This window comes from Delphinus delphis, chromosome 15 (assembly GCF_949987515.2).
Source record: "Delphinus delphis chromosome 15, mDelDel1.2, whole genome shotgun sequence".
NCBI lineage: Eukaryota > Metazoa > Chordata > Mammalia > Artiodactyla > Delphinidae > Delphinus > Delphinus delphis.
In genome coordinates this window covers 81,643,766-81,666,514 of record NC_082697.1, presented here as the reverse complement: position 1 = coordinate 81,666,514, position 22,749 = coordinate 81,643,766, and the positions used below count along the sequence as shown (strand labels likewise).

Sequence of the window (22,749 nt, the reverse complement as noted above, 5' to 3'; positions counted from 1 at the left end):
GACAAATACTTAAATGCTAAATCAAAAAGAAGAAAATCAAACTCATAGAAGAACTATTTCATAGTTTTGATTTACCAGAAGTGGGGTTGGGTGGTGGGGGAAGTGAATGAAGGTGGTCAAAAGGTACAAACTTTGAGTTAAAACATAAATAAATACTGGTGGTATGATGTGCAATGTGACTACAGTTAAAACTGCTATATGATATATTTGGATGCTGCTAGGGCATAGAGCTTTGCTTACTGCACCTTTGTGGTATAAGTTTTGAAATCAGGAAGTATGAGTCCTGCAACTTATTTCCTTTTTTTTTTTCCCCCAATATTGGTTTGGCTCTTCTGGGCCCCTTGAAATTCCATATGAATTTTAACTTCAGCTTGTAAATGTCTACAAGGAAGCCAGCTAGGATTCTGACAGGGAATGTGTTAAATCTGTAGATTTGCTATCTTGACAATGTTAAGTCAAGATAGCAAATGTTAAATATTAAATCCTGATACATGAACATGGGATGTTTTTCATTTACTTCGATCTTTATTCCAACAATGTTGTGGTTTTCAGAGTAGAAATTTTGCACTTTTTTGTTAACTTATTCCTAAGTATTCTATTTTTTACTTTATTATAAATGGAGTTATTTTCTTAATTTCACTTTTGGATTACTTATTGCAAGGTATAGAAATACAATTGATTTTTGTGTATTGGTCTTGTATCCTGAAACCCTGCTGAACTTGTTAATTAGTTCTAATAAGTTTTTAGTGGAGTCTTTATAATTTTCTATATACAAGATTATGTTATCTTATGATAGAGATCGTTTACATCTTCATTTCCTATATGGATACGTTTTATTTCTTTTTCTTCCCTAATTCTCCTGGCTAGGACCTCTAGTACAATGTCGAGAAGAAGTGGTGAGAGAAGCTTCCTTGTCTTGCTCTTAAACTTAGAGGAAATCATCCAGTCTTTGACGATTAAGTATCGCGTTATATGTGGGTTTTTCGTAGATGGCCTTCATCAGGTTGAGGAAATTCCCTTCTGTTCCTTTTTGCTGAGTGTTATTATCACAGGAGGGTGTTGGATTTTGTCAGTTGCTTTTACTGTATATTTAGATGGTCATATGGTTTTGTTCTTTATGCTATTGAAACTGTGTATTACACAACCTTGCATTCCTTGAATTAAACCCCCCTTTGTTGTGGTGTATACCTCTTTTTATATTTTGCTGGATTCATTTGTTGAGGATTTGTGCATCCATGTTCATAAGATATGTTGGTCTGTAGTTTCCTTTTCCTATGCTATCTTTGCCTGGTTTTTGTATCAGATTAATACTGGCCATATAGAATGAGTTTGAAAGTGTTTCATCCTCTTCTATTTTTTAGAAGAGTTTGTGAAAAATTGTTGTAATCCTTCTTTAAATATTTGGTAGTATTCCCCATTGAAACCATGTGGACCTGAGCTTTTCTTTGTCAAATTGTTTTTTTCTTGATTACTAACTAAAACTTTGTACTTCTTACAGGTCTATTCAGATTGTCTATTTTTTTTTTTTTTGGCATCTGTTTCTGTAGTTTGTGTCCATTTTGTCTAAGTTATTGTATTTATTGGCATAGAGCTGTTTATGGTGTCCTTTATAGTCCTTCTCATTTGTTTAATGTGAGTGGTAGTCTCCCTTCTTTAGTTTCGACACAGGCAATTTGTCTTTTGTTTTTTCTCTTGGTCAAGCTAGTGAAAAAGGTCTTTTAAAAGAATCAACCTTTTGTTTCATTGATTTTCCTCTATTGTTTTTTTTATTCTCTAGTTCATTAGTTTCGGCTCTCATCTTTATTATTTTCTTCCTTCTGTTTGCTTTAGTTTTTGTTTGCTCCTCTTTTTTCAGAATGTTAAGGTGGAAAATTATTAGGTTATTGATAGGAAATTTTTGTTCTTTTAAAATGTAGGTAAATAAAGCCATACATTTCTCTCTGAGCACTCCCTTTGCAACATTCCATCAGTTTTGGTATGTCTTGACTTCATTTTTATTCACTTCAAAGTAATTCCTGATTGCCCTTTTGATTTCTTCTACAACCCATTGGTTATTTAGGAGTGTATTGTTTAATTTCCACACATTTGTGAGTTTCCCAATTTTCTTTCTATTATTGATTTCAAATTACATTCCATTATGGTTGAAAGACATACACTGTATTAAATCTATCCCATTATTTTTTTGAACACCATGATTAATTGAAGTAGCAGACTATGGTCTGTTTTATCCAAAGAAACTGTAGTTCAGTAGATAAAAGTCAATGAAGTCCAAAATGTAATCCTGTTCCTCTGGTCGTGTGAAAGATAGAGGGAGGACCACTGATCTCACTACTATAGTGATGACCCCTATATGTGGACTTGCCCTTGCTCGGGCCTTGGCTTGGAAGTCTGAGCAAAGGTCATAGAGGGACTGATCCTGATTGAGAACCCTGGTGTCTCTTACTCTCTGATCGGTAGTGCAAATTATAATTGCTCCAGGTAAATTTTGCATTTTTACTCTGCTTTCCTTTTATCTTTTCCCTTACAGCACTTTTTCCGTTCCTTCGTCCAGTCTTTGAAATATTAAATCTCTCTGTGTTTCCAAAAAATGCTGTGAATTTTATCACAAAATCTATAAAAAGGATGAAAGAAAGTCGCCTCAAAGATAAAGAAACGGTAAAATCTGGTGGTGGTGACATGAGGGTGTTCACCTTTTGGTAATTTATTGAGCTGTATACACACGACTTATGCACATCTCAGCATTTTTAAAGGTAGGTAGAGAACTACAGATTTTAGAGTAGAAGAGTTCTAAACTTTGGGGGTAAATAAATATGTAATTTACCTTTGGGGGTAAGTTCTTTGGGGAAGAAGATAAGAAAATGAGTCAGAGAGAAATGTTTAAGTTTAAAATAGGTGTGCCAATTAGTATATCACTGCATAAATATTGTTGAGCTAAGACTTTACCAATTCCCTTCAATAAATTGTCAAAGGATAAAAATTACTGTTTATAAGTGATTTTACTCATATTTCACCAAATATTAGATTGGCAAAGAATCACTTCAAATCCGATCCTCCTATTTTATAGATTTTCCAATGGAATGCCCCATCAGGCACCTGGCGGAATGTAGTCTGTGTTAAATTTGAGCCCTCTCATAGGCTGGAGTGGGCAGGGGTCTTCTGCTGACAATGAGGCTGCAAGCTGGTTAAGCCAGCTTTGCCTCATGAGGCCTGGAGGCCAGCACAAGGATGTCTGCAGGTCAGGGGGACAGGGCTGGGTATCCCAGGAAAGCACTGAAAGCTGTGTAGCAATCTGGAAGGATGGGGCTCTTGAAGGTGCTTCTACAAAAGCTGCCAGTGAACTCTGCAAATGTCTGGGTATTAATTTATGTGGCCGTTCCTTAAGAATTAAAGCTGGAGGGAGAAAAAGATTGAGGTTTTTTCTTCTTGCTCTCCTGAGCAAACAGGTATGACAGGAGAGAGAGCAGATAACTCTTTGGTTAAGAAGCCGTTTCAAAAACCAGAGAAACCAAAGATCAGAGAGAGTGAGGACCAAAAAGCAGATGGACATGATGGCTGGGTTTCTCTCAGGGAAACATCATGATCTCCAAGATTTGTAGGTGGATGTTTTGGTCACTGAGGACTTAGTCAGTACTCGTCAGCCTTCTGCTCTTTAAGGGGTCGTCTTCTCAGGGAAGAGGTGTGAAATGTGCACTCCTGATTTATCTCTGACTTAACAGGTGACTTTCAGTCATTGACATTTCTCTTTCTGCTTCTAGCACCGAGTGGATCTTCTTCAGCTGATGATTAACTCTCAGAATTCCAAAGATGTGGGCACCCGTAAAGGTAACCAGGGAGAGCTTACGAGGGGCCGCTGTGGGGAGGCGCAGAGCTAGGGTGTGGTTCTAAAAATGTGCAGGAAGTTTTCCAGGCAGCTGGGGATTTTTGCCAAATTGAAGGAAGACACGTGGTCAGACAGAAATGGTAGCCAGAGGTACTTTCTAGAAGTACGCAGGCACAACCTTGTTCAGAGCTCGAAGGACAAGTATAACAAGGATGTCATGCCCATCAGTCAGTCATGGTCTGTGGATCACCTACAGCCGAACCTCTGGGGAGCTTGTTTCCAATGTCAATTCTCAGGCTCCTCTGGACCCAATGAGTCAGAACCTCTGCCTGGAAATTTGCATCAAGACTTCATCCCATCAGGAGGAACATTGCCCCAGTGTTGATGACCTTAACTTGGAACACTTGGTTAAAGTTGTGTTCACTAGCTTAGTCTACTGTAAAGTTCAATTTTTTCCTTTGTCATTAACAAGCAGCTGGTGGGAGAAACCTTTGAGACTGGAAATATAGTGTTCCTCTTCAAATTGTCACCCACTAGTTTTACCATCCATGGATGGTTTTTGACTGAAAACTTCATTACTGTGATGTTTGCAAAATGAATTTGTAATTTCATCATTCTTCTGTATTTATCAGTTGATGTTCTATTTTAAGGGAGAGCTTTTCATTCTCCCCCATCATTTATTTATTTATCTATATCAGTACATTCTCATGTGTAATTTACTCTCATATCTTTTTTTTTAACATCTTTATTGGAGTATAATTGCTTTACAATGGTGTGTTAGTTTCTGCTTTATAACAAAGTGAATCAGTTATACATATACATATGTTCCCATATTTCTTCCCTCTTGCATCTCCCTCCCTCCCACCCTCCTTATCCCACCCCTCTAGGTAGACACAAAGCACCGAGCTGATCTCCCTGTGCTATGCGGCTGCTTCCCACTAGCTATCTATTTTATGTTTGGTAGTGTATATATGTCCATGCCACTTTCTTACTTCGTCCCAGCTTACCCTTCCCCCTCCCCCTATCCTCAAGTCCATTCTCTAGTAGGTCTGTGTCTTTATTCCCATCTTGCCCCTAGGCTCTTCATGAGCTTTTTTTTTCTTTCCTTAGATTCCGTATATATGTGTTAGCATACAGTATTTGTTTTTCTCTTTCTGACTTACTTTACTCTGTATGATAGACTCTAGGTCCATCCACCTCACTACAAATAACTCAATTTCATTTCTTTTTATGGCTGAGTAATACTCCATTGTATATATGTGCCACATCTTCTTTATCCATTCATCTGTCGATGGACACTTAGGTTGCTTCCATGTCCTGGCTATTGTAAATAGTGCTACAATGAACATTGTGGTACATGACTCTTTTTGAATTATGGTTTTCTCAAGGTATATGCCCAGTAGTGGGATTGCTGGGTCATATGGTAGTTCTATTTTTAATTTTTTAAGGAACCTCCATACTGTTCTCCATAGTGGCTGTACCAATTTACATTCCAACCAACACTGCAAGAAGGTTCCCTTTTCCCCACACACTCTCCAGCATTTATTGTTTGTAGATTTTTTGATGATGGCCATTCTGACCGGTGTGAGATGATATCTCATTGTAGTTTTGATTTGCATTTCTCTAATGATTAATGATGTTGAGCATTCTTTCATGTGTTTGTTGGCAATCTGTATATCTTCTTTGGAGAAATGTCTATTTAGGTCTTCTGCCCATTTTTGGATTGGGTTGTTTGTTTTTTTGACATTGAGCTGCATGAGCTGCTTGTAAATTTTGGAGATTAATCCTTTGTCAGTTGCTTCATTTGCAAATATTTTCTCCCATTCTGAGGGTTGTCTTTTGGTCTTGTTTATGGTTTCCTTTGCTGTGCAAAAGCTTTGAAGTTTCATTAGGTCCCATTTGTTTATTTTTGTTTTTATTTCCATTTCTCTAGGAAGTGGGTCAAAAAGGATCTTGCTGTGATTGATGTCATAGAGTGTTCTGCCTATGTTTTCCTCTAAGAGTTTGATAGTGTCTGGCCTTACATTTAGGTCTTTAATCCATTTTGAGTTTATTTTTGTGTATAGTGTTAGGGAGTGTTCTAATGTCATACTTTTACATGTACCTGTACAGTTTTCCCAGCACCACTTATTGAAGAGGCTGTCTTTTCTCCACTGTATATTCTTGCCTCCTTTACCAAAGATAAGGTGACCATATGTGCATGGGTTTATCTCTGGGCTTTCTATCCTGTTCCATTGATTTATATTCCTGTTTTTGTGCCAGTACCATACTGTCTTGATTACTGTAGCTTTGTAGTATAGTCTGAAGTCAGGGAGCCTGATTCTTCCAGCTCTGTTTTTTGTTCTCAAGATTGCTTTGGTTATTCGGGGTCTTTTGTGTTTCCATACAAATTGTGAAATTTTTTGTTCTAGTTCTGTGAAAAATGCCATTGGTAGTTTGATAGAGATTGCATTAAATCTGTAGATTGCTTTGGGTAGTATAGTCATTTTCACAACGTTGATTCTTCCAATCCAAGAACATGGTATATCTCTCCATCTATTTGTATCATCTTTAATTTCTTTCATCAGTGTCTTATAATTTTCTGCATACAGGTTTTTTGTCTCCTTAGGTAGGTTTATTCCTAGATATTTTATTCTTTTTGTTGCAATGGTAAATGGGAGTGTTTTCTTAATTTCATTTTCAGATCTTTCATCATTAGTTTATTCTCATATCACTTTTAACTTTGATTCTAAAATTCTCTCAGGTTTGCCCACTGGATCCCTTTTAAGTAGGCTCCTGTATCCTGTTTTATTTCTTTTTTTATTCTTAAATGGTTTTTTTTCCACTAGACTATTCTTAGAGCAGTTTGGTTCACAGCAAAATTGAGGGGAAAGTACAGAGATTTCAAACACACATCCTCCCCCCACCTACACACAGCCTCTTCCACTATCAAAAGATCACATCAAAGTACAATTGTTACAGTCAATGAACCTACACTGACATATTATTACCACCAAAAGTCCATAGTTTACATTAGTGTTCATTCTTGGTGTTGTCCTTTTTATGGGTTTTGACAAATGTACAATGATGTGTATCTACCATTATAGTATATAGAGTATCATTTTCTGAGAACTTCCTCGCTTTCTTTTTTTTTATTGGAGTATAGTTGCTTTACAATATTGTGTTAGTTTCTGCTGTACAGTGAAGTGAATCAGCTATATGTATACATATATCCCCTCCCTCTTGGACGTCCTTCCCATCCCCCACCATCCCGCCCAACTAGGTCATCACAGAGCACCGAGCTGAGCTCCCTGTGCTATACTGCAGGGTCCCACTAGCTATCTATTTTACATATGGTAGTGTATTTATGTCAAACCTAATCTCCCAATTTGTCCCACCCTCCCCTTTCCCCCTGTGTCCACGTGTCCATTCTCTACATCTGTGTCTCTATTCTGATGCAAGACGTTCCAGGTATCTATTCTGTTTCCCTTAACTAGTCCTGAAAGGAGCTCTGGTTTCCTTTAGTGAGAAAGTGTATTTAGAAATCAAAACCTGGGATCTAGGAGTGTTCATTTCTACTATGGTTTCTTTGCTTCTACATCCTTTCGGTGGACAAAGATAAGACCATCAAACATATCATCAAATATATTTACACAAGACTGATGAACATAAGTATTTCTTTTTTTTTGTTTGCTTGGTTTTTAAAATTTATTTTATTTATTTATTTTTGGCTGCGTTGGGTCTTTGTCGTTGCGCCTGGGCTTTCTCTAGTTGTAGCGAACGGGGCCTACTCTTCATTGCGGTGCACGGACTTCTCACTGCGGTGGCTTCTCTTGTTGTGGAGCACGGGGTCTAGGTGCACAGACGTCAGTAGTTGTGGCACGGGCTCAGTAGTTGTGGCACATGGACTTAGTTGCTCTGCGGCATGTGGGATCTTCCTGGACCAGGGCTCGAACCCATGTCCCCTGCATTGGCAGGTGGACTCTTAACCACTGTGCCACCAGGGGAGCCCCAAGTATTTCTATATCTACTCATAACCAGTGATGTGAACAGAACGTCTCTTTAAAACAAGAATGCCCTCGTTTTTAGTTTATTTCCATGATATGAATACTCACACTTGGTTAATTTCAAGATACCAATGGTTTGACAACCATCTCACAATATTGTTAGATTTTTACAGATTGATTCTTGAGAGAGGAATGAGATGACTCTAGCACACCATTATAAATATATCCACAACTATGTCCCTGTCTATCTATCTGTCTATCTATCTATCTACTTATCTATCTATCTGACATCTATCTAACTACGTGGTCCAATACAAATTTCCGTAGGAAATATTCTATATCTGCACTGTTCAATACAGTAATCACTAGACATGTGGCTATTGAACATATGGGTAATGCCACAGAAGAACTAAATGTTAAATTGTACTTAATTTTAATCAATTAAAATTTAAATTAAATAGCCACATATTAGACAGTACAGCTCTAAACTTTTAGTATCCTAGGGTTTATGCTAACTGGGGGGAAAGAATTTGATAGTTGAATTTACCCACAACTGCTTCACAGAAATCATCATGGGGAAATCAGAACTCTGTAGATCTTTCTTCCACACATTTTGTATTGTTTCAGTTGTGAATTACATGATTGGGCAGGTACCATGTTGATCTGAGTGTTCTAAGTATCTAGTATAGTCCCATCAAATAGATTGGAGCCTGACCATGCTTGGATTTTCTCAGGAGAAAATAAAAATGGAGACCAATTTATAATCACAAGGGCTGTTTGCTGAGCACAAGGGAGAGCAAAGAGAGGGGGCTTGTACTGAGGAAGATGACATTCAGGTCATGATTGAATAAGCATTGCTAATTCCACTCCCTGGGTCCTATTTTTCTATATTGTATGCTGGCCAATGCCCTTCTAAGGACACATTCTTTCTTCTGCCATTTTAATGCCATTGATTAGACTAGGATCAATCGGCACTCTTCTAGCTTTTTTTTTTTTTTTCTGTAGTTTCTGTATATCTGTGATCATCCATTTGAAGACTTGTGCCCCAAGTCTTCTATCAATTTTCCCTACAGTACAACCTTAGTATTGCAAACTTTCTCAAAAAAATTCATGTTATACTTTAGCTAGAATAATATAATTTTTTAAAGGAAAAACATGGCTACCCCATACTGTTTGTAGCTAAAGTGCATTTAGGATTCTCCAAGGGGCATACTGATAATGCTGTGTGTGTTAGACAGAAATGCTATGTCTTGAAATTACTCAGCTGTGTTGGTGGAGACTGTGGCATAACCAGGAGCAGAGGGCCAAGTATAGTACAGACCTTGAGGAAAAAGTGGATTAAGAAAAGTTTTGCCTGTTTCTGGCTCTGTAAAACAGACATGAGAGTGCAAACCACTCCCAGTTTTGCTCTGAATTGCTTTTCCATTTTTTTCCCTAGGGATTTGGGAGTCTCATTGGGATTTCTCATCCTCTAACTTGTGATGTTTTATATTGACATGCTTTACCTACAATGTCTCTCCTCCCCTTTTAGCTCTGTCTGACCCAGAAATGGTGGCCCAAGGTATTATCTTTATTTTTGGTGGCTATGAGCCCACTGCTGAGGCTCTCTCCTTCCTTTTCTATGAATTGGCCACTCACCCTGACATCCAGCAGAAGCTGCAGGAAGAGATTGACGCAGCTCTCCCCAGTAAGGTGAGTGATGATACCTGGAGAGGGAGGGGGAAAGTGAAGCCTTAGCACAAATGTCTCCTTGCCACTTCTCAGGAGATTTTTGCAAAAAGCATAAGTATCAAAGTTTTCACTTGTGCTATTTAGGAAGGACCTCAAGAGTCAAGCACAAAGGGGGAAAACGTAGGTAATGCGTACTACTCACAGAAATATAAGTGGTTTGAAACAAGTGCTGGTCCTGGCATATCAGTTATCACAATAATGCCACATAAAGATCACAAAACCTCGGGGCTTCCCTGGTGGCGCAGTGGTTGAGAGTCCGCCTGCCAAGGCAGGGGACACGGGTTCATGCCCCGGTCTGGGAAGATCCCACATACCGAGGAGCGGCTGGGCCCGTGAGCCACGGCCGCTGAGTCTGCGCATCTGGAGCCTGTGCTCCGCAATGGGAGAGGCCCACGTGCCGCAAAAAAAATAAAATAAAATAAATCACAAAACCTCAGTGGCATCTAACAGTAAGCATCTGTTGCTCTAGTGCCCACATAGTTATCTGCTGACATTGGCTGGACTTGCTTGGTTCTGGCTCTTGGCTGATCTAGGCTGGCCTTGTCTAAGCTGGCTAGGCTGACTCAACTCCACACTTGCTCCTCCTGCCTCTCAGTCTCCACCTGTCTACTTCTCAAGGCAATGGTAGATGGCAAGAACCAAAAGTCCAATCATATGGGTGATTTTCAAAACTCTCCTAGCATCACACTTAGCCAGATTTCCACTGGTGTAAAGTAAACCACCTGGCCAACCCCAGAGTCAGGATGGGAGGGAACCACAGAGGTAGGTGGCAAAGGGCATGGACCCAGGAAGGGCTGGAGAACTGGGACCATTAATTCAGTCTACCGCCCTGGGTACACTGCAGACTAGGAGGAGCCTCGGAACAACAAAGGGCTTAAAGTAGGAAACAGAGGACGTGAGTTTGAGTCCTGGCTGTGGTTTTGGACAAATTTTATCACCTTCAGGGTCCTGGGTCCTTCAAATATAAGGTAAGGATAGATTGTAGTGCCTAACTAAATTAGAGATGATCTGTCTTCTCTGGTAAACCACATATTGCAATTCTTTTCATTGTAATAAGATGGTCACCAGGCAAGAGAGAATTGCTAAAGCATTGTCTTCTTCCTCTTTTATAATAATACAATGACAAGAGCACTATTGGCCAACATTTGCTTTTTTACTATATGTGTCTGTTCTAGATGCTATTTATAAACGAATTTAATCTTCATAAAATTCTGTATAAGTCAGGAGAGGCTAAGTTATGCCTCAGCAGCAGATGAGCCCTCAAATCTCAGAGCTTTCATAGCAGAGGTTTACTTCTAACCCACATCTACATGACCAACATGGATTGTTAGTGGAGGATGGGAGAGGGCAGCTCTGCTCCACAGCGTTACTCGGGGATACAGGCTAAGAGGCTCCACCTTCCTGTAGCTACCTTATCTGGAACATGAGGACTTCCTGTTGTCTGGGGAATAAGGGACTCGAGCGTTGCTCACTGGCTTTTCAAATGATTTGTCCCCGAACTGACATAATCGCCTCGGTTCACAGCCCATTGGCAAAGCTGGTTTCCTATAACTTCAAGTGGGCTGGGAAATACAGGGACTACGTGGATACTGGGTGAGCAGTGAGTGTGTTTGCCACACAAGCCTTTGAAGTGTCAACTCTAATTATCTCCATGTGACGTTTCAGAAACCTGAGCGACAGAGAGATGAAATACTTTCACATACTAGTCGTGTACCTAGTGGTGAAAACGCCAACCTATGTGCCAGGGTGTCTGTCTCCTGAGCCAACTCTCACCCTCTACAATGTTGCCCCTTAAATATAACCCCACGTGACAGCCACGTGTCACCCCCACTGGTCTCAGATCTCTGCCAAGAGTGGAATTCTTTGTGGTGTGAGGAGAGCTGGCCTCTGGGGCTGCAGTGGCTTGTTTAGACCTTCAGACCTTAACAGTCACCCCTGAAGGGACCATAGGAGACTGTTCCAGCAACAGAGGCTGTGGCTGAGAGTAGGGTTCTCATCCTCTTGTAACTTTCCCTGGATCTGAAATTGTGTTCCTTGTAGCACCCAATCTTGCTCTTTGTTTTTGTATTTGGTTTAGAAAGGAACTCGTTTCTCCCTAAATTATTTATAGAGTTTTAACATCATAAAGTATTTTCAGATTTTATAGGTATAGTCAAAAGAATGAGTAAACGAGATTTCTCAGGTAAAAATTTTATGCTGAGTAGAGGATTTGCACTTATACATTTCTTCCCTTGGTACAGATGTGTGGCCTCACTTTCAAAAGGAAACAGTGACTTTGGCCTATTTCACTTAAGACTAAGGGTCATAGTCTATTAGTCATGTTTGTTCTCGTGAGAAAGAAAATACACTAGCTGATAACGTGCGGGATTTCAGGCCCTGTTTAGGGGATTGTCCCAATGTTCTCGTAGAGTCATAACCACTCCACACATCTCAGTGGGCCACTGAGCAGGTCAAAAGACATGATAGATATTATAACATCTATAAATGTTAAGGTCCTTTACCAGTTGAAATTATTCTCTGGAGCTCCTACCATTTCAATAGGACTATTTAGACTGAGTTGAAGTTTGATCCCAATCTCAATTTATCAAAATCTATTTCTTTCTTCCAGGCACCTCCCACCTATGAGTCCCTGGAACAGATGGAATATCTTGACATGGTGTTGAATGAATCTCTCAGATTACTCCCACTTACTGCTAGACTTGAGAGAGTCTGTAAGAAAGATGTGGAAGTCCATGGGGTGTTGATTCCCAAAGGGACAGTGGTGATGGTGCCACTCTTCACTATTCACAGAGATCCGGAACACTGGCCAGAGCCTGAGGAGTTCCGTCCTGAAAGGTAGGAGAACCCAGGGAAGGGAACCCTCTCTGATCCAGAGTGGTTCCAGCATATTAGACGCCTCTTACTGTAGGAGACAAATGAGCGATTGTACCATCATTTATTTGTGCCTCTTTTTAGTGTTTGATGTTTTTTCTTAATATAAGAGTGATCATTGTGCGAATCAAATTTTACAAACTGTGGACTAGAAAAAAGAATTATAACTGTCTACATTCCTAATACCTTAAGATAAGCCTCACTGATAATGTGATGTATGTCCGCATGGACATTTGTCTAGGCATATATAGATTTTTTAAACTAGAATGGTAGTATATTTAATTTGGTTTTGAACTGCTTACTTGATTTCACAGTAAACTATAAACAACATTCTATGTGAATTTGTGTGTGTGTCTAGCTATCTAGCTATCTCTCTCTCTCTATATATATATAATTATATAAGTGATTATATGCATATGCCGTAATTTACGTAACCACTATCTTATTTGAGGTGTATAGGCCTTTTATTTCCTTTAAGTTTTTCTGTCCCTTCTCCTTAGCTCTTTGAATTCATCACTAATGTTCCCACATTTCCATTTCTTTAAACACTGGCTACATTTCCTCTAGCATTACTGTGAGAGTGCAGGCTGGGGACCTAGAGGTCTCATCCCTGGTGGTTCAGGCAGCCTCACTGAGGACCGAGATACACACAGGTGCCCTGGTTCTGTCTGTGGCTGCACACCTGGGCCAGTCCCTTCTACCTCAGTACTTGGTGACCTTCCAAAGAGAAGTCCTCTGCTCTCTAGACGTCTGAGACTTCCTCCTTGGAGGGGTTGAGCATCCTCTTTGGGAATTCAGAGTCAAGGTCTGGCTTCGGTACAGTTTGGACTCTGGAAAGAGTGGATGCTTTCCCACTTATTGTACAGTGAGCAAAATTGGAGATGAATAATTTAGGGCAGTAGCTGGGATCTAGACTTTTATGAGCCCCTGACTATAAGCTCCCTGATGGCAAGGACTTTATCTTGTTCGCCCTAGTGTCCTGAGTGCCAGCATCACCTCTACACATAGCACTTCTTGAAACAGGAAGTTGGAGTGGACCAAGTCCTCTGTTTTCTGGCCCAGGGAACCTCTGTGTTTCCCTGAAGCTCAGTAGCTCCCTCTCCTGCAGCTTCACGAGCCTAAGACCAGAGACCACTCACCGTTATTTCTTTTTTGCTGTTGTTCATTTTGGTTCACTTTATTTATTTTTTATTGGCGTATAGTTGCTTTACAATGTTGTGTTAGTTTCTGCTGCACAGCAAAGTGAATCAGCTGTGTGTATACCTATATCTCCTCCCTCTTGGACCTCCCTCCCCCCCATCCCACCCATCTAGGTCATCACAGAGCACAGAGCTGAGCTCCCTGTGCTGTACTGCAGGTTGCCACTAGCTAGCTATTTTACACATGGTAGTGTATTTATGTCAATCCTCATCTCCCAGTTCGTTTTTGATTCATTCAGTCCTCAAGCAGAGAGTTAGTGCTCACCTGCGTGTCAGGGACTCGGCCAGGCAGCGAGAAATCCAAATGTTTACAAAAAAGCCTATCATGGAGAATTTTTGACGTATGCACAAATATATTCTATAGGCACTAGCCTGTGGAGGACTTTTGATGTATCTATATGTGCCCATTCCCTGCCCAACAACCATCCCACGTCTCTGCTCCATCCACATGCTACTGCTACCCTCCTCCATCTACCCATATTATTTGAGGTCACAGTGTCTGTAAATATTCCAAAATGTTTTGCAAAGTAGGGACTCTTTAAGATATACATAATCGCAATGCTATTATCACTTTCCACAATTCCATATTTTTCCTTAATATATTCAAATACTGAGGAGTCAAAGTTGAATAAAACAGAGGTCTAACCATCAAGGAATTTAGAGGCTAGTGGAACAGATAGACAAGGAAATCAGTGGTTAGTCTATAGTAGCGTCATATAGTTATGGAGATGTGACCTAAGCATTCTGTGCTGTGGGGGAGACAGACAGACAGACAGACACAAGGGGACGGGAAGGAAGGGAATACAAGGGGGAAATGACAATTTAAATCCTGGGAGCTGATTCTCCTGCTGCCTTCCCCCATGAGCACATGACCGACATAAGTGTGCGTGGAGGCAGGAACCCACGTTTCCTTCAATCAGTTCAGAGCATGAACATCTCACTGCCTGAACGTAAATTTAGTGTTTAGAGAGAAATTTGTTTTTAAACAGCATTCATCTCATCTCCTCAACAGGACTGAAAGCTCCTATAGGGTCCGGGGAATGGGAAGGATCTGGAGTTTACCTTTCTCATAGCAAAATCACCACAGCAGGATTCAATGACTAGCTCACACAGGCATCCCTAATGCTACTAGTTGAGTGTTTAAGTTAAGCCTCAGACTTTGAGCTCTTGTGGGTTTTCTGTTTCGTTAATTTGTTTCATTTACTGTTGTGGAACCAGGTTCAGTAAGGAGAACAAGGAGAGCAGAAATCCTTACACATACATGCCTTTTGGAACTGGACCCCGAAACTGCATTGGTATGAGACTTGGTATCATGAACATGAAACTTGCTGTTATCAAAGTCCTGCAGAACCTCTCCTTCAAACCTTGCAAAGAAACACAGGTCAGACAGTTACCTAGCTGCATTAATTGTGTTTATTGTGAGTTTTTAAAACTGATATAGATAGATAGATATCATATATATATATGCACACACACACACATACACACACATATATGAATGTGTTCTATTCAAGGAATAATTTGTCATATTGGACATGAATGTATTTGGAGCCATCTGTGACCTTTAAGTGTCCTTCAGCTCTGGATGGCTAAGCCTGTGGCTTTCTAATGATCCAACCATAAAGGTCATCTAGAGTCAATGCAGTTAGCATGACATGATTCTTGGCAGTCTTTTGAACCTCAGCAATGTTTTAAATTTCATTTCAAGTCCACCGGAAGGAAGGGGAAGTGTGTGCACAGTCATGAGAGCACACACTGAAAAGTCATGGCTCTTCAGTGATGCTCTTCTCCACCAGAACTTACAGAAGCTCTCCTGGCAGTGGTTCTCAGCCTCTGCTTGTATAATGAAATTACTGTGGTGCTTTAAAAAATCCTGATGCCTAGGTCAACTCATTTATTCTAAAATAATTCGCCTGGAGTGTGGCATTCAAACCACTCCCGCGGATTCTCCTGTGTAGCCACGGTGAGAACCCCTGATGGAAAGCATTTCTGCCAGATGTGAAGGACTCCCACAGCCCCCTCACCTTCCAGGGGTCCTGCTGCCATCAAGATGGGGCTCCCTGGGCTTCCCTGGTGGCGCAGTGGTTGAGAGTCCGCCTGCCAATGCAGGGGACACGGGTTCGTGCCCTGGTCCGGGAAGATCCCACATACCGCGGAGCGGCTGGGCCCGTGAGCCATGGCTGCTGAGCCTGCGCGTCCGGAGCCTGTGCTCTGCAACGGGAGAGGCCCAACAGTGAGAGGCCCGCGTACCGCAAAAAAAAAAAAAAAAAAAAAAGATGGGCTCCCTTTACATTCTAATAATAACTCTATGTGTGCTCTTCCCCGCCCACCACCCCCCCGATTCTGTTCTTCCCCCTTCAAGTTCTAGTTCAATCCTGAGCCCCTTCATGGAGCCTCCCCAACCCAGTCCACAGCCCACTCTCCCCTCTGCTCTGTATCAGTCACCACAGGCTGGCATCACGGTTCCTACGACCTAACTTAACACTTTGTCATGGAACCATCCAGTTTGGTTCCTATGTTTTCTTTATACCTATGAACGTCTTCAACTGTAGCTTCTCATTTTATTCCTTTCGTAAACTCTGAACGATGCCTCCCAGTCACCCAGCAAATGCTTAAGGAGTTAGATGTGCCGTTGATTAGAGTTCTTGGATACAAATTGTGACAATTTGAACTTCTGAAATTTAACAAATGACATTTGTGTACATGCCTGGTGTACGTGTGTATGTCTATCTGCGGGGGACATATATGCATGTCATTTGAAATTTTAAAATAACAAGGTGTTACATTTATAGAAAGATCTGGAATCTCTCCTGAAGCACACAAAGAACAGTTACCATTTTTTCGTCTCAAACACGGCCCTATAAGAAGGCTTATTTCTAGGAGTCACACATTTAACCAGCAGCTCCTCCCCTTGGGTAGGCTTTCTCAGGGAAGAGGAGGACAGAGACGGTTTCCGTTTTACTTGTGGGAGTCTGTGTGGCCGTCCTGTAGGTGTGTACAGACAGGGGACTCAGCCCTGAGAGAAAGGGAGCCTCTGGCGCACCTGGGAAGGGCAGATACTCCCTGAAGCTCCACCCAGCCATCCGCAGGCTGGGGCTTCTCTCCTCCATGACAATTTGTTTGCCCTTCAGTCAACTGAGATTAGAAGGTCACTCTGTTGGTTCCCCCAACACTGAAGGAGTGACTGGGTGAGAAAAGGGCTAAAAGTACTGGAACAAACACTGTAGGTCGTCAGAAGTTCACCATTTGCACTGCATTTGGGAGACAGGAAATGTTAAAAAAAAAAAAAAAAACAGGCATAATGCTTCACAACGACCTCTTCCGATCATGAAACTGGATGGGTTCTACTGGGAGAGGTGACTGGACTCTGCAGAAGTTGAGGAAGGCCGATGTAACTAACACGTGTGATTCCTACTAGGATTACCTTGCAAGTTTCAATGGACACAAAATTATCTTTACATGGCTCAAGATAGTTGGCCATAATGCCTAAGAATCTGGTAAATTTAAAAACCTCATCCTTTGTACCTAAAATTTAAATCAAAAAAAGAACACAAGCCAACCAGATTTTTGTCTCTAGCCTGGTATGAAATAAGCACTCAATAGATATTTCGTGGAAAGAATGATGGATGAATGCTTTCACTATCTCGTCTTGACATAACTTAAAGAATAAGTATAAACAATCAAAGATAAGGAGGGTAGATTGGATGAAGCTACCAACTTCCATTTATAAGATACATAAGTACTAGAGATGCCACGTACAACATGATGGCTCTATTAACCTTTCTGTATGGTGTACAGGAAAGCTGTTAAGAGAGTAGATCCTGAGAGCTATCACCTGAAGGAAACAATATTTTTTCTTCGTATCCATGAGCTGATGGATGTTAATGAAACTTACTGTGGTGATAATTTCACCATATATGTACGTCAAATCATTATGCTGTGCACCTTAAACTTATGCACGCCTGTAAGACAGTTATGTCTCAATAGGTGGAAATTTTAATTTAATAAAAAAGATAATAAGGGAATGCGGCAAACAATTTTACTCCATATAGTTTATACATAAATGTGGCCAGTTCCTTGAAAGACACGACTATTAAAGTTCACCCTATGAAAAACAGATAAGCTGACCATCCCTGTATCTATTAAATACATGGAATTTGTAGTTTTTAGAAAAGAATCAAAGGTATACGATGCTAAAACTAGCTGTTATATGTTTGTAAAGCATTATTGTCCATAATGTATCTTTTATATCAATACTTTGTTTCTCTTGCTGGCCTTGCTTCATTATTCGATTCTCACGTGTTTGTTTAACTGTTGCAGAGGCACCTGAAATTAAGGCGTCAGGTACTTCTTCAACTAGAAAAACCCATTATTCTAAAGGTTGAGCCCAGAGATGGGACCTTAACTGGAGCCTGACTTTCCCTAAGGACTTGCGCTTTGTTCTTCAAGGAAGCTGCGTCCCAGGACAACAGAGGCCTTGATTTACTTTGTGATAAAACACAGAAATCAATATTGGATTCCCCTACTGCGATTGATGGATGACTAGAGACTCTGCACATTCATTTAGCTTTCTCACTGTCTATGTGGAGTGTTATATATATACATTAATAAATGCCAGATATGCAAACTCAGCTTATCTGGTTCTCACAGAACTATCTCCACCCCACCACACCCCACTTAGGACCATCTACTCCTCCTGAGCACTGATCAGAATGAAAATTTCTCACAAGCGCTAATGAAAATAAGAATGATAGTGATGACTGAAATAGTGACGTTCATATCACAGAGTTTATTTTGAATATTCTAAATTAAATATTATATTGAGAAAGTCAATAAACATCTCTTTACAAAAGTATAATCTGATGCCTTTGTGCACATTAGGGGGGGAATGTATACAACTGAATCAGGGAGGTTCAGTGACTACTTGCTTTTGACCATCAAAATCACTGGTTGGTTGGGGCCTTTATCAAAACTCCAATTTGACTCCTATTCAATAGGTAAGAGCCAATCCAATGCAGCTTTGCCTATTGCTTAGAAAGTATATTCGTAGTTTATACCTACCTTTTTTGGAGCACATATTTTTTGTAACACTCAACTGAGAAACTTATATTATTTGTTTGATTTAATGTTTTCATTTCATCTCCCCTGATGTTTCTGGAAGGCAGGAAAGATGTTTTTCACACCTCTTTGCATTCCATCCTCAACTCCCAACTGTCTTAACCACAATGAATGTGGAATAAAAGATGGTTAATTGGTCAGTTGTTCAGGCAGAAAGGCTACAAGCACTGATCAGTTTCAGTTGGTATCAGAAGCTGCCCAGGGCTCTTCCTTTCCCTTTTCTGCCCCCTCCCTCCATTTTTCCTCTCCTGCCTTGCCTTCCCTTCCTGGATAATCCAGTCCTAAAGTCATTGGGGGGTGGGGTGACAGAAGGTGGGCAGGCACACAATGCAGGGTGGGGGCAGAGAAGGGAGGCACAGTGACTCCAAGTCAGAGACTGAGTAGGGAGGGGAAAGTGTCCACAGGAACAGCAGCCTGGCATGAGTGGATTCGTGGTTGAATTGCTGGGGAAAACTCTTTCCCATACTGAACTTCTGTTTCCACACCTGTAAAGTGGGATGTAAATAATCCCAACACTGCTTATCTCACAGAGTTTTCCTGAGGATCGATTAAGAGAGATATGAAAGAACTTTATCAAGTGTACAGGGTGGTAGAGATGTTAGTGGTTAGTTTATCAAGAAAGAGACCCTCCAGGATGGAGTAGAAACTGAGCAGCCATGAGAAGACCTCCTCCTCTTCCCCTTGCTGTGAAGTCTAGGGAAGAGCTTCTGCCTCAGGATAGGGGGCTTTCTCCGTGTTGCAGTGCATGTGGGGCAGAGAGCATATCCTCCTACCTCACCCCAGTTCTCATCGACGGGCTTGCTAGGGAGACTTACCTCGTCTCTGTGTCGGGGCAGAACACTGGTCACTACCCTCTCAGAAGACCTGGGCTCTAGAGCTAGTTCCCCCACTAATTCCAGGGCAAAGCTGAGACTAGCGACAGTAAAGACTTCAGGTTCTAAACCTAGATGAACTGAATCTGAATCCCAGCTCTGTAGGAATTGGTGATGAGTGCTTGGAGGGTCACTCAACCATTCTGTGCCCCCGTTTGTTGCTCATCTTTAAAATAGGAACCATACAATACCTATCTCATGGGGTTGTTGGATGGATTGAATCACTTAATGTAGGCCAACTATTCAGAACAAGAAATTTATCTCTCCTTGCCTGAGGTTAGGTCTTGCTCTGTGTGTGTGTGTGTGTGTGTGTGTGTGTGTGTGTGTGTGTGTGTGTGTGGTGTGTTGTGTCTCTCTCTGCAGCCCCAGTTGAGAAACCACTCTAGAATTTAGAGCTCAAGACCTAAATGGTTGGTTGTCTTCTCCCAGGTCCATCCTATTCCATCTTGGCTCTCCATCTTGCCCTCAGGAACTCTTGGTTCCTGACTAGGCTGGGGGACCTGGGGACCCTCAATGGCATGTAAGGGAAAGAGAATAAAGGAGGGGGCAGGGTCACAGAAGTTGAGAAGCAGGCCATCAAGGGGCCTCGCAATTTGGATAAGGTCCTCATAGGTCAATTCTGGTCAATTTTCCTCACAGACAGATGAGGAAACAGACCCAGGGATGCCCAAGGTCACACGCTTCCAATGCATCAAGTCCTGTCGATTCTCATCTCTTCACATCTTTCAAGGAGAATGGAATTTTAAAAAAAGAAAGGTCAACTGTATCAATGCTAAAGGAGCTTATTTTCTAGCACGTGTCACAGACATAATTTAATATTATTTGTGAAATTATTTGTTTCTCTCCCTTTTAAGTGTAGGCTTCATGAGAGCAAGGATTTTGACTTCTTTATAATTAGTCTTGGCATGTGGCCTGAACACAGCAGGCATGGATCCCAAGCAACATACAGTGACACTGGGGTGAGGTGCCCACCTCCTCTAAGGCCAGGACAGAATGTCCTGTCACTCAGCACCACCTGCAAACCAGGAGACTAAGAAAAGTTGGCTATTTCCCTCTCCCAGCTGCCAAAACTTAAATACCACCTGGTTACCCCCAAATGGCAAGATCAAGTTTTTCCCTTCTGAGAAGCGTGAAGGCTTAGGAGCAGAGTTACAAACACATAATCTTGCTTTCATTGTTTGCCCACTCCAGATTGTGAAATTTGAATGTGAGGCACAAATCCTTCCAGAGTAACACTGCCTCTTCATACCTTGAGCACTTCTCTCAGCCGTGAAAGTCTAGATAGGCTTCCCAGAAGAGGAGTTACTTGGGCTAACAATATAAAAGGACAGGAAAATAAGACCAGGATGCTTCATCTATACTGATATCTGCGCCTAATGCTGCCCAGAATGCTATTTGAGGTTCAACTTTGAGTGCTAAGGACTGAGAAGCCATTTACACCTGATGAGGGAACTGTGTTCTCTTACCTGTATAATTAGTTCACCTTGGCTGTACTATAACTACCTGTTTGTCTCTCTCTTCAACTGAATACAGTCTGGGTCTTAGTCATATCTGCACGCTAAGCATGAGAACAGAGCTTTGAAAGTACATGCCAAGCCCATTAGTACACAGATGAGTAGATGAGAGGCATGGGTGTGGGGTGACCTTCAGGCACACATGTCTTCCTTTACAATCTTAGTAGGTAAGACTTTTCACGTTAGGTGTTCCCTGCTGTGGAATGAAGGGACACAAAGATCATGCCGTCTATTTTTCCCCTGTGCAGAGTAAGGCCATTTGTATTGGTTAGGACGTGGCACTGCCTACATTTTATTGCAGGGAAATGACTAGCCTATCGCCACTGGGATAGATTCCAACCAGCTGGACCAGGTCCTGAGGTGAATAGGGCAGGTGATGGTCAAATAAGGCTTAGTGAGAAAATTATCTTAGCCGAGTACATATTTTGGAGGAAGATGAAAGCTTGTACTTTCCGCAAGGGTTTTGTTTTTAAGAAGAATAAGAAAGGCTGTGGGTTTAGTTGAGTGAACTAAGTTGTCAGAAGTTATCAGATGACACCCCAGTCATTCCATGTGGGATGTATTTTGTGTCCCTCTCAGTTGGGAACATACAGAGGTGGATCCTACACACAAGACCCTAGTGTCCTCATGACCTGCACCTGTCTTTATTCCTGGTGAGGTGAGATAGAGTCCTTGGTTCTGGAGACCCGTGGGGGAGCTCCTGGGCAGGGGTAGCCATGGAGGTAGGAGTCAGAATTGTAACCAAGTTGCTGCTGCAGCCTCAGGTCTCACTATTTCCCATAGTGACCCTTATCACAAAACAGCAAACATTGCATACTGGCATTTCAGAGCAGAAGACTTGCCAATCTACCTTCATGTTAGCATACATATGACATGTTGTCATCAATAGCTGTTGGGAAGCCACTTGCAGTCCCTGAACCTCAGTTTCTACATCTGTAAACTGGGGGTTGTGGCATGACCCCACTTCAAGGTGCCCAGACAAGGCACCATGAGGGGCCAGAGACAAATCAAAATTCCTAGGACTTTCCATCCTACTTTTCCTGGGGATCATCTTCCAGCTTCCCAGGTCTGTCCTTTGTTGGTATGGAAGCTTACAGCCACTTCTCTCCTTAGTCGCCTCTCTGTAGGGCTCCATTATCCCAGAGACTCCAGAGGTATGCTCCATACTGAGCTCGGTTGACTATCTCATTCCCTCCACTGGGAGACTGCCTCCAAGAAACGACCTGCATGCATGGCTTCTAGACCAGCAAAACGCCTGCACAAGGCATACGCCCACTTGGACTTGAATCAGCGGAAGGAAGAATAGATATTTTCATGCATTACGATTTCCAGTGGCAGCTATGGATTTTAACAGCTGCCTTCTCAAGAAAGCCTGAACCCAAAGATGACAAATTATCATGGTAGCAATTTCATGCTGCATGACAAGCTCCCAAGGAAATAAGCGAGGGCAGGAGAGACAGTTGGGACTTACTGCACTTTACCAATGAGATCCATGCACTCAGGCCAGTGTTGGGCAGCCCTGGGGACTTTCAGAAGAACTGAAGGTGAGAAAGGATAAAGGGAGAAGGAAGCGCACAAACACAGCTGAAATGTCTTCCATTTCTGTTGAGTTTTAAGAACTTCAGAGGTTTTGTTTTT

At 41.6% G+C, this 22,749-nt stretch overlaps 1 protein-coding gene across 1 annotated transcript in view; it reads left to right on the top strand.

The window, feature by feature from the left end:
• Positions 1–18,023, top strand: part of LOC132438317 (cytochrome P450 3A29-like) — a 29,336-nt gene extending 11,313 nt beyond the window's left edge. The window contains exons 8-13 of the mRNA XM_060032400.1: positions 2,528–2,655; positions 3,756–3,822; positions 9,338–9,498; positions 12,146–12,372; positions 14,826–14,988; positions 17,928–18,023. Coding sequence (XP_059888383.1) covers positions 2,528–2,655; positions 3,756–3,822; positions 9,338–9,498; positions 12,146–12,372; positions 14,826–14,988; positions 17,928–18,023 — 842 coding nt within the window. The remainder of the gene's footprint in view (positions 1–2,527; positions 2,656–3,755; positions 3,823–9,337; positions 9,499–12,145; positions 12,373–14,825; positions 14,989–17,927) is intronic.
• Positions 18,024–22,749: the final 4,726 nt, after the last annotated feature.